Here is a 12,987-nt window from a genome sequence, read left to right on the forward strand (position 1 = left end):
ATCTCTAGTCTTAAGGATCTCATCAATTGCTTGGTTAGCAGTTAGGCCAGGAACATAAGACTGCAATTTAGTTGGAGGTCTGCCATACACCACCTCAAAGGGAGTCATCTTAGTTGAAAAATGATAAGTGGTATTATACCACCATTCAACCCATGACCTAGGCTTATCCCCAATAAAACTCCTCAAAAAGTGCTCAACACACTTATTGACTGCCTCGGTTTGACCATCACTCTGAGGATGGTAAGCAGATGAATATGAGAGTGTCACCCCTTGGAGTTTAAACAATTCTTTCCAAAAAGAACTAGTAAAAGTTGAACCTCTATCCAAGACAATATTGTGAAGCATGCCATGCAGCTTGAAAACATTGTCAAAAAACAATGATGCCATTGTAGTTGCTATAAATGGATGCTTTAAGGCCATGAAATGCTAGTATTTAGATAATCTGTCCACAACAACCATTATGACATGATACCCTTTAGAAATTGACAAGCCTTCTATGAAATCCATGGACAAATCTGTCTGTACATGTGTAGGTACAGGCAAAGGCTATAGAAGACTACCAGGGTATACATGTTCTACCTTATTTCTTTGACACAAATCACACTCTCTTATATACTACTTCACTTCACATTTAAGGCCAAGCCAATAAAAGTCTTGCCAAGCTCTATGCAATGACTTATAAAAACCAGAGTGTCCAACAAATGGACTAGTATGGACAAAATTCAAAATTTTCATCTTCAACTCAGGGTTATCAGGTATATAAATGCTGCCTTTTCTAATAACAAACCATGTTTGACAGAAAATGCAAAAGAAGAAGAAGAACCTCCCTGTAATGTTGCAAACTGTTATTGTGCCTTCTGATATGAAGCATAGGCTTGCTTCAACTCCTCCAACCAGATTAGTGTAGGAAAGGAAATAGCAACCATTAATGTCATCTCATCTGAGGCTTCCTTCCTTGACAAAGCATCTATTGCTTACAGTCATTCTTCCTCATTTTTCCTTTGAAATTCCTGCCTCCCCATTTGAGACCTTACAGATTCTCCCCAGCAGCAGCCACCACCCCAGCCGACAGCCTCCCTCTCTAATGCAATGCTACAATCTCCCTCTCTGATGCAGCGATGCCATCTCCTCTCCGATGCAACGATGACATCTCCCCTCTCCCTCTCATCTCTCTCTCAGGCTTTCAGAGCCTCTGTCTCAGACTCTCAAGTCTCTCATCTCTCTCTCTCTCTCTCTCTCTCTCTCTCTCTCTCTCTCTCTCTCTCTCTCTCTCTCTCATGAGATGGTTAGTGTTTATCGTTTGGATTTGTATAGTTGATGTTTATTATGGAATTTATATTGTTGAGTGTTGAGAAATGTGTATGACTCATTGGAACCAATGTTCACGCCGATGAACCAGCGGCAACTAGCCGAAACTACGCCAGCCGGTTTTACCACTCTCCATCGATCAGTTTCGATCAGTATCTTCTCCTGAAATCCATATCAATTCGGTTTTGGTTTTGGTCTAAAACCAAAACCGAATAGTAGTTTTCACCCCTAATTTTATATTTAGATTTGAAAAAATTGAATTATTTATTATATTATGTATAAAAATTTGAAAAAATTATAATAATTAGATAAAATAAAATGAGATTGATTGGTTTTTGATAACCAATCTAATAGCTTGTGCCAACCTTTACCTCCAAGAAAAATGCTAGAACGCATGTGGGAGGAGGGCACATAATGCACACCCTCCATGTCATCAATATTGAAATGTCCATATTGCCCTGTTTAAATAAATCCTTGGCTTGCTTGCTCCATCATTCTCTTTCCTTCTGCACATTTCGTTGTTTCTCTATTTTTTTATGGTAGAACGCAGCGAGATACCCAACCATGCAGGAGGGAGCTGAAATGTGTTCGACGTAAACCATTCTAAAAAGAAAGCAACTCGGTGGAAACCCCCAGGAGGTGTTCCGTGACCTCTCGGATATTTCAATTTCTTCTCCACAACTTGTTAGGTCTGGGTCTTCTTTACTACCAAAATATGTGAATGAATGAAGATATAGGTTGAAGCTTTTTCCTTTCTCTTTATCATTTTGTGGATTTTCTCTTAATCACGTGGGAAAAAGCTTTAAAAATATTAAAACGTGGGAAAAAGCTTTTAAAATATTATGGTGGCTATAGGCGTTTTGTCATCATGTCAAGGACTCGCACGATTTTCATTATTTTTGGCATCCATTGAAAAAAGTTGAAGGTTTGTATGGAGATCTTCACGGAATAGACAGATGAGAATTCCTCGCTAAGGGCTCTTGAAACTCTAGGAATATGAGAGATTAGCCATTCCTTTTGAGGCTTTCAGAGTCCTTCCAAAATCCCAAAACAGTCTGTCTTCGAGTTTTTCCAAAAATTTTATGTTTCACAATTTTCCAAGTATCTTCTAATTTCAGTTTGTTGAACTTACTCAGTTACTTGGCTTAGAGAATCTGTAATGCTCACCACCAACCTGTGCTGTATGCATTAACTTCTCCACCATCCATTTGTCACTCCAATTTTGTCCTTCAGCCTTGCATTCACTCGGAACAAGCTCTCGTCGGAACTCCAATTTTCTAATTTCATGGCTATAAAAATCACTAGTGTTTTTTCAAGGAGGTGCTTGTTCTTGCTTTCGTTGGGGAAGAGGGCAGCGGGAATGCGGAGAAAAATTTAGAAAGCTTCGTCGGAGAGGATAGTGACTCTGGAAATGCAGAGAAAAAAGAGCTGTTGTATTTTACAGTTTTAACCCCACTTATCCCCGTTCGATTTCGTGTATTTCGTGAGCCTCAAGGGCTTCCCAGTAGCACGCCTCTTACCTCCATAGATCACCGAGCTCGAAGACTCCTAACAGCTTCACGCCATTGCCCATGGAGGTCCGCCACTCTCTCTCTTGCTTTCTCTGTGTGTGCCATCGCAGAACCTCATATCCCTAGATTCATAGGTATGATTATCGTTTTCGTCTCTCTATTTCCAGTGACTTGGTGATTTCGGTTTTAATCTGCCATGGTTTCTTTCATCTGTTGTTAATGCAACTGAGGTTTATTATGAAATATTTGATCTTAATCCTAACAGAGTGTCGCCGAAACCCTAAGTTCCTAACTCCTTCGCTGCCTGTATGATTCTCTCTCTCTCCCTCTCTCTAATCTTGAATCGTTGTATTAACTCCTTTTGCTTTCAAATCTGTCGGTATGGTACTCGTTTTTGTTCAATCTCAAATCTGTCGGCTTATCTCTGTTTTTCTTCATCGCTTTTTTTTTTCCTTCTTTTGGTTTGGATCTGTATCTATGATTTGTTTTGTTTTGTTTTGTTTTTGTACTGAAACCATTTTTTTGTTGTTTATTTTCAAATTTTGTAGCCAAGAACGAGAAAACAGAATTTGATTTTTGTTACCCAGACCTCCATTTGAGTGTTTAGTGGGTAATAATTATTTGGGAAGTTTCAAACAAGTCTTTTCTGTCACCTGCCATGGGAGTTTGAGTGTTTCGTATTATTTGGGAAGTTTCGTGGGTAAGTATGTATGAAGATGAGATTGCATCAAGTTGTTTGTAAGTAACATCACTGACATGCACACATGGACCAGGGGTTTGGCTTGGCTTGGCTTGGCTGTGCTCATTTGATCCATCGAACAGGGGTTTTGAATTTTTTCTGAATATATTATTGTTTTACAATCTGTTATAATCAACATAAATACTTGGAAAACAAGGCTGGTTTACTCTTTATAGTTTACTCTGAGTGTAACTATACAAGACAACTAACATTTTCGTATTATCTTATTCTTATTATTGGTTCCCTCCATGCAATCCTCTTTTTTGTCCCCCTGCCTTTTTGCATGCTTCAATACAGTTTTTATCTGGAGAAAATAGGTGAAGTCATTATCAATGATATTCAAAGATTCTCTGTTGAAGTCATTATCTTTTTTTCTTTTTTCTTTTTAATCCTCTTTTGCTTTTGTTTTTGCCATAATTTCTCAAGTTAAGATGGTAATTACCGAGTCTGGAAGCTTTTACTCTTCCATTTTTCATGTTCTTAGAAAGCATTTAAATGTTTATATTGGTGATGATCCTTTGTTTGGCAAAGGCTTGAGGCTGTTTGGTCAAATTATAGCCAAAGATGGTTCAATCTGATGCAATCCAAGTTGGAGATTTTGTGAGTAATCTTATTTGATAGAATGTTATCTATATTTATCTGAAACTACACTTTTTTTAATTCCCAGATAAGTTTGCAAAGTGTCACCTGATTGTGGCGCACAGAGCATGGTGATAGTTAATGGATGTAGCACTGCTCAAAGCCTATTCCCTATTTTCATATGTCGACAAGAGGAGAACCTCAGTCCGTTTGTAGCTCAATAGGGTTTATCCTATGGCAGTGAAGACATCTGAAGTGTGCTTTTGAGTTCAACATCTCAGGGTTTTGGCTCGTAACCTTCTCTCTGTGTGATCCCACTCAAACGATGAGATCTTCAATTACTTATTCTCCATGCCTTACCCGCTCCTTTTTAAACCCTAAATCGCTCTGCTCGCAACCACAATTTCCCAATATAGCACCCATCTCAGAGCCTCCATCTTCAGATAATCCTAATCCGAACGCCTACTGTCCCCAGGAAATCGATTCAGAATCTAACTTTCCCACAAAACCCACCACAAAATCAGAAGTTTCCATCAGCGCATTTTTCCTAGAACCCAAACATGCAGACGTCGCTGCAGAAATTTCTCAAAACTCGGTTTTGACTCAAGCCCACGTGATAAACATCCTTTTGAGTCACAAGAGCGAACCAAGATCGGCTTTGAAGTACTTCAAAGGGGTCGAGAAAAAGCGAGGCTTTGTTAAAAGCGTGGATTCCTTCTTTGTTTTGCTGCACATTTTGGGGGGTTTTCCGCCGACCCATAAAGCCGCTCAAAATTTGCTTAATCAGTGGGTCTCGGGCGATTCTTGTCCTGCCCCAGGTGTTTTAGTTGATCACTTAGCAGAATGCTCTAAAAGGTTCGCGTTTGGGTTAAATCCAAGGTTGTTTAATTATTTGTTGAATAGTTATGTTAGAGCCAATAGAATAAAAGATGCCATGCTTTGTTTTGATAGAATGATAGAGAGTGATATAACTCCTTGGGTACCCTATATGAATATTCTTTTGACGGCATTGGTAAGAAGAAACTTGTTCAATGAAGTGCGAGAGGTGCATAATAAGATGGTATTGAAAGGAATTAGCGGTGATTGCTATACGGTGCATGTGATGATGCGTGCGGGTTTGAAGGAAGGGGAGGCTGAGAAGGCGGCGGAGTATTTTATAGATGCAAAGGCTACAGGTGTAGAACTTGATGCAGCAGCATACAGTATTGCTATTCAGGCAGCTTGTGTGAGACCTGATTGGAGTTTGGCTTCTGGGTTGTTGAAGGAAATGAGAGAAATGGGATTTGTTCCCTCCGAGGGTACATATACTTCTGTTATTGGGGCTTGTGTGAAGCAGGGAAATATTGTGGAGGCATTGAGGCTTAAGGATGAGATGTTGAGTTGTGGGAAGCCAATGAATTTGGTTGTGGCAACAAGTTTGATGAAAGGGTATTGCGTGCAAGGTGATCTGAATAGTGCTTTGGATTTGTTCAATAAGATTGGTGAGTTTGGGCTCTCACCAAACAAGGTAACGTACTCAATCTTGATTGAATGGTGCTGTAACAATGGGAACATGGAAAAGGCCAACGAGCTTTACACCCAAATGAAAGACAAGGGTATCCAGCCGAGTGTCTTTAACGTGAATTCCTTGATCCGTGGATTCTTAAAATCTCGCTCTCTTGAAAATGCGTCCCAGTTGTTTGATGAGGCAATCAAATGCGGTATTGCCAATGTGATCACATATAATAATCTTTTGTCATGGTTCTGTGAAGAAGGTAAGGTTAATGAGGCTCAAAGCGTATGGGAAAAGATGATCAGAAATACTGTGGTGCCCAATGTAGTTTCACACAACAACATGATACTTGGCCATTGCAGAGAAGGGAATATGGATGTTGCAAACAGTGTATTTCTAGAGATGGTGGAAAAGGGCTTAAAACCTAATGTGATCACATATTCTGTTTTGATGAATGGGTATTTTAGAAAAGGAGATACTGAACGTGCCTTTGATTTGTTTGACCAAATGGTAGGTGCAAATATAGCTCCCACAGACTTCACATTGAACACTATTATCAATGGCTTATGCAAAGTTGGCCGCACATCTGAGGCAAGGGATAGGTTGAAGAACTTTGTTGATGGGGGTTTTGTTCCCATTTGTTTGACTTACAATAGCATCATACATGGATTTGTCAAGGAGGGTGCCATTAATTCTGCATTGGCTGTATACAGAGAGATGCATGAAAGTGGAGTTTCCCCCAATGTTGTGACATACACGAGCTTAATTGATGGGTTTTGTAAAAGCAATAATATTGATCATGCTCTGAAAATGAGGAATGAGATGAAAAATAAGGGTCTTGAATTGGATGTTATCGGATATAGCACTCTGATTGATGCATTTTGCAAAAGGCGGGACATGGAAAGTGCACGTGAACTCTTCTCTGAACTCTCTGAAGTTGGTTTGGCTCCTAATACAGTTGTGTACAATATCATGATTAGCGGCTTCAGGAATCTAAATAACATGGAAGCGGCTCTTGACTTACACAAGAAAATGATAAATGAGAATGTTCCTTGCGATTTGCAAACTTACACGACATTGATTGATGGATTGTTAAAAGAAGGTAAATTGCACATTGCATCTGTAATTTACTCGGAGATGCTTTCCAAGGGTATTATGCCTGACATTGTCACCTATACAGTTCTGATAAATGGTCTTTGTAACAAAGGACAGGTAGAAAATGCACATAAGCTTTTGGAAGAGATGCATGGGAAGTGCATGACTCCTAGTGCTCTTATTTATAATACTTTGATTGCTGGACACTTTAAGGAGGGGAATCTGCAAGAAGCTTTTAGACTACATGATGAGATGCTTGACAAAGGTGTTGTACCTGATCAGAATACTTACAATATTCTTGTGAATGGGAAGGCCAGGGGAGTAAATACTCTTTCTGCAGATTCATGACCTTAAGTAATTGGTTCACTGGTTATAGTGTATGGAGACGTTGCATTCAGTTTGAAGAGGCTCCACTGAATATTATTCGAAATAGTCTAATTCCTTTGATCTTACTGAAATTTGAGGTACTATTTTCTTTTCTTTTCTTTTCCCTTTTTTTTTTTTTTTTTTTTTTTTTTTTTTTTTTTTTTTTTTACTTTATGGGAAGAATATACACTGAAACTTCTATTATGTCTGTCTTAAGTGTGAATATATTATTAGATTACATACACCAAAGCAATCTCAATATGTTAATCAAGCATGTTATTAATATCAACTCCTTTGATGCAAATTCTGAAGTTCTCTTCAATTTTTTCTCTTTTCCTTGTTGATGATCGGGATACAATATGCAGTTAGGTTCTTTAAATCTTTAGCTTTAGCTTTTTACGTGTTATAAATGAATGAAGGATGATTTCTCTTCAACTGGAAAAATCTGAGAAGAGTACAAATGGAACTGTCTTGGTTGCTTTTATCACAATTTTGGCCATATATATCCGAAGCAGATGAGAGATTTCTCCTTTTCAGTGTTTGCTATTGGTGGGGAGATTTTAATCACATGTAATTGTAGTTGTGCGTGTCTAGAGCCAGGAACTGCCATAATTTTGGAGTAAGTTCTTATCTGTTTGGAAATTGTAATTAAATTGAATTTGACAGTTGTTTGTAGAAACTAGGGTGGGTGGTGTTGTGTATGTTGATTTACATATTGAAATGCTTGAGTGGATTATGACCAGTGTTATTGAATAGGTGCCCAGGCTCACTTGAATTGCAAAGCGCTGAGAGAAAAGTTCTTGATCTCAAATAAATGCCAAAAAAGCCAAAAAAGAAGGAACTGTTGCCAGCAAACTGCCTCGAATTAAAGGCTGTAGATTTATACACAAGAAAAGAATCCTAAATGAGGGTTTTAGTATTCATTATATCCTGCACTGCAGAGAGAATTGGTTGAGGCTTAAACATCTCATTAAGCATGTGAATAAATTTTTGTTTTGTTTTGTTTTGTTTTTAAGCTGTTATTTCATTTTATACTGATATCTGCTTACTTGTATTTCATTTATTCTCCCCTCCCTTTTATTTACTGGTCTTGCAAGCTGGGTTTTGGTTCAAAATTCAAATGACTCTGGATTGGTATGAAAAATTTTCACTTGAGTATATAGCTTATCTCGGAATGTTTATAGTTCCTTTTTATGTAAGCCTGTTTATTCATCTTTACAATATACGAACTTCCGAAATTTCATGCAGGTCTTAGTTCGGTGATTTTGAAGGTAAGGCCATGGTGCTTCCTCACCCAGAAAGCAGCGTAGAAAACTGCCCACAACATGACTAAATCATTATTAGAAGGAGCAAGATCTCTCTCCCCAGGATTGCTAATTTTTTACTCATACTCTTTGGGTATTTTGTCCGTGAATCGACCTCGATGCAAACAACAAGAACATCTCTTTCCCAGCACTGAAGCTTTGTTTTTTCTTTCCCAACACTGTTTTTACATAGTTGATTGGTCTGATGTCAATATATTATTGTTGAGAGGTTTTTCTATTTATATTATTGTTTTATTTTAATATTGTTCTGAGGTGTAATGATCACATGTTCATTGATTGGTAATAATGCAAAAATTATAAGATTATGCCGCGACATATTTTACAACTATTTTACAATTTTTTATATTATTATATTTTAAATTCATAATATTTTTATAAAACGATCTTATTTTTATAAATATTACATTCGTGCTTAAGTAGCTCTCTTTAAAAGTTTTCCATTAGAAAAATGATAGTATGTCCTAAAAATTTGCTCATTTATTTTGATCATTCATATATTTAATTTATTTTTAATTTTATTTTTACTTGATGATTAAATAAGTAACTATTAATATATTGATTTTTTTTATTTTTAAAAATATTTTTAAAAAAATTAAAAATAAGGAAAAAATTAGAAAGTATAATTTATGAGTGACAGTCAAAATCTTAACACTCTGGCCACACCCAACAGTGTGTAAGTGACGTGCTATTTTCTTACCAATAAAAAAAACAAAAATTTTAAGTGCAGTCATTTTTGTGCACTCTTTTGTGCACTCCAGTGATATGATTGGTTGGATATTAAAAAAAAAATTAATCCAACCAATCATATCAGTGGAGTGCGCAGGGAGTACGCAAAAGTGACTGTATGTAGCATGACTCTAAAAAAAAAATTGAGAAACTGAAAAACCATTCAAATCACTACGAGTGAGCAAAAACCATTCGGTATGGTTGAAAAACTCCAAGCTCTCCATCTTGTTCTCAAGTCGTGAGTTCACCGTCAAAGGTTCCTAAAGTCGCCGATGTACACTGCTTTGTGCTCACCTCCCAGTGAGCTCATCGCCAACAGTATTTTTCAACTGCATTTGATTTCGCATTTTTCTTGCTTCATCTGATTTCAATTGCCTTTCATTTCACATTTTCTTGCTTTTATCAAATTTCAGTATTTTTCAACTGCATTTGATTTCGCATTTTTCTTACTTCATCTGATTTCAATTGCCTTTCATTTCACATTTTTCTTGCTTTTATCAAATTTCTTCATTTTTCAAGTTCTCTACTTTGTATTCATCGTGAAACAAATCATAGAAAGCATGAGGTCAATAAATCAGAGAAACCTTAAATCGTAGAAATCATAAACACCCTAAGTAAATCGAGAACAAATTTATAATCTCATGGCAAGTGTTGAAAACTTAAGGCTTCGAGTAAGGATGCGCAAATGGGATTTTGATGAGTAAGGATGCGCAGGAGGTGTTCATTGAAATGCCACAAGACCACAAAATTGATTGGATTTGGGAGTTGGGATGATGTAACGTAGGGCGATGCTACATTGAGTTTATATTGCTTATTATTTGGTGCGGATTTTGTTTTATTTATTGACTGAGTTTAAGACATTATTCTTTTTTAATTATTTGCATAATTTGCAAACAGTTTATTTCAAGTTCTCTTAGATAATTGCAACTTATTATATTTTATTGTCTCTATATTATTTCCTGGCATATATTATTTACTGGATATATATTAGACGACTCATATAGCCCATATTAATAAATATTTTTTGAATGTTCACTGCCATACTATGGACACAATTATTATAAATTAATCGTTGCCATGACGAAGTGTTTTTAGGCTAATTCTTTGATATACCACAGAATGGAGGGAGGAAGTGGTTCGGATGATGAACCCCAGATGGAGGCCAACAACGCGACCGAAGGTGCATTGAGTAGTAACCTGTATCCAACATAAGACGAATACCAAAATTGGAGGAGGCGTGATCCCACACATTAGGATCACATTGCCATTCTAATAGCTGCTGTAGAAGAGGAGGAATCTATGAGGCCACTGGTTCAGCGAATGTCGCAGCATAACATTGGCTTATGTAGTCGCAATCCTCAATAGAAATCCCAAGAATTGTTATAACATGTTCCAGATGCAAGTATATGCATTCCAAGCGTTATGCAATACATTATACACAGATGCCATTCTAGAATCGACAAGAGAGGTTTCCGTAAAGGAAACTGTTGCAATGTTTGTATACACCATCGAACATGGGCAAGTTCAGTAAGTCACAGGCAACCGGTTTTAACATTCTAGTGAAACCATTAATCGACATGTCTACACAGTAATGCAAGCATTATGTTGCCATGCACCTGAGGAGGTTATTGCACCTACACGTGTCCTTGAGGTGGTGCCTTATATTGAAGGCAATATCAAACATTATCTATGATTTGAAGTAACAATTTCTTACTCTGGGTTAAGGAAAGCGATATGCAGTTGACACTTTATAGTGTGGTCGGTCTAATTTATTAAAAATTTGAGAACTCACAATTTCATTATATGATTGCAAAAATCTTATGGCGCAATCAACGGGCCGCTAAAGCAACTAACGCGTATATATCTCGGCATCAATGAGTTAGCCAAAATGTGCTGGCAATCTGTGATTTTGATATGAAATTCATGTTCATATACACTGGATGGAAGGGCACTGCCCATGATGCACGCATATTTATGGATGCGTTGAGTCATCCAACGATCAATTTTCTATGGCCTTCTGGAAGTAAATATTATTTATTAATTAATTTATTGGCGAGCGGTATTTCGTAAACATTATTAATGTTTTTAATATTTTTCAGGTTATTATTAATTATTAGATTTCGCATTTCCGTGCACGGAGGGATTTATGCCCCTATATCCTAGAGTGTAGTATCATAAGTCTGAACGTCACGACAACCGTTCATTCAATGGATATCAAGATTATTTCAATTATCAGTATTCTTCCATTTGAAATGTTATATAGCGGACTTTCGGTGTGTTAAAAAAACAATTTCGAATTTTGCGATCAATTAACCCATACAAACCAACAAGACAACGATATATTGTTGTAGTATGTTGTGTCATACATAACATTATTTGTACGATTACATCCGATGATCACATACACCGTCATTTTACCAATCCAGATCGTTATGAAGGCTAGACAACTGAAGATAACCTGGCTCATCTATTGTGTACTCCTGACATGTCATCTACATTGACACAAGCCATGGCCGCAACTAGAGAATCTATCGCACTACCTATGTGGGTACATAGGAGTGTGAATTGATAGTTTTAATATTTTCCATGGGATTGTATGACTATTTTTGTATATGTCGAACTTGTTTTGGAAATTGGAAGCTTTATGTTGTTATATATAAGTATTTTTTGTTAGCGAACCTTTAAAACGAGAAATGCAACTGATGTTTAAGTTTGATGGAAACTGATGTAGAAGATCAAATATTGGCTTTTATCGCTTTTATGAGCAGACTTGTAGTAAAAAAATTGATAATAGGCAGAGCATGAGAATGTTGTCTTCATAATTGAAATAAAACGATTTTTTTTACAAGTTTAGAATTAAATAATTTCCGTTCTCGAAAAATTTTAAATGAGCAACCTGGTTTTGTAATTGAGAAAACCTTCTGACCTGTTGGGCTTATAACCCACTAAAAATAGCCTGCCAATAATGTTCTGCCACGTACGCTTTTCAAATTAGTGATGGTGTGACCGCACTTCACCCGATTATTTGAACATCCGTGTCTAGCATTTGAATTTCCATGTTCCCTTTCGATAGAGTTATGCTACACCCCCTACTCATCGCCCCTCTCGCAATTGTGATTTGTTGGAATTGGAAGAAACCGAGGCAAAGTTTTGCCAAGTTGGGAGTCAGACTTGTAGTATTCCTTTAGAGCTATGTGATCTTCTTGGTTTGGAGGATATCTTGTCTGTGGATGTGGGGAATGAGTTATTGACTGTTGAGGAGAGGTTAAGTATCACCAAGTTTCTTTTAGACATGGATCAAGAGACGTATATGATTACTCTCAAAGAGATTTTTACGGGTTGCAATTTGCACTTTGGGAGCCCAATTAAGAAATTGTTTGACACCTTGAAGGGAGTTTTGTGTGCGCCAAGGGTAGCTCTTTATTTATCGAGAAGGTTTGAATTTCTTCACAATATTGTTAGTAACCTTTGTCAAATAAGGGATGCTTGGCTTAATTGTAGGGGATACAGTATTGAAGAGTGGCTTCGCGTTTTCAATATAATGAAAAGCCAAAAGAGTTTGATGTATGAGAAAGTGGAAGATTTTTCATCTGATTCATCAGAGAGAGAGTTGGGTGAACATTTGTGGAGCAGAAACATCAAGGACTAGAAAATTGCAAAGAAAATGTGTCGTCATTCTGCTCCTGGAGTGGGGCACAAATCTAGGCATTCCTCCATGAAGACAGTCAATGACTTTGGGCATTCCTCAACAATTTATGGTTTCAATTGAACAAGAAACCTAAACCTAACCGGAGAAAGACACAAAATTTCTTACATGCAATGAGCAATGGTTTTCCGATGGGAATT

General features: G+C 37.1%; 1 protein-coding gene across 6 annotated transcripts; it reads left to right on the forward strand.

The window, feature by feature from the left end:
• The first annotated feature begins 1,836 nt into the window (after positions 1-1,836).
• LOC122313347 (pentatricopeptide repeat-containing protein At3g54980, mitochondrial-like) lies at positions 1,837-8,659 on the forward strand. 6 transcript variants are annotated; one of them, XM_043128261.1, is made up of 4 exons: positions 2,027-2,953; positions 3,085-3,125; positions 4,226-7,188; positions 8,339-8,659. In XM_043128261.1, the coding sequence occupies exon 3, from the start codon at positions 4,463-4,465 to the stop codon at positions 7,070-7,072; it is 2,610 nt and encodes an 869-aa protein (XP_042984195.1). In that variant the 5' UTR covers positions 2,027-2,953; positions 3,085-3,125; positions 4,226-4,462; the 3' UTR covers positions 7,073-7,188; positions 8,339-8,659. The 6 variants fall into 6 exon arrangements, with proteins under 6 accessions (XP_042984197.1, XP_042984198.1, XP_042984195.1 ...); XM_043128260.1 differs by lacking the exon at positions 3,085-3,125 and adding an exon at positions 7,847-8,224; XM_043128263.1 differs by lacking the exons at positions 2,027-2,953; positions 3,085-3,125 and adding an exon at positions 1,837-1,997.
• Positions 8,660-12,987: the final 4,328 nt, after the last annotated feature.

This window comes from Carya illinoinensis, chromosome 6 (genome assembly GCF_018687715.1).
Source record: "Carya illinoinensis cultivar Pawnee chromosome 6, C.illinoinensisPawnee_v1, whole genome shotgun sequence".
Taxonomy (NCBI): domain Eukaryota; kingdom Viridiplantae; phylum Streptophyta; class Magnoliopsida; order Fagales; family Juglandaceae; genus Carya; species Carya illinoinensis.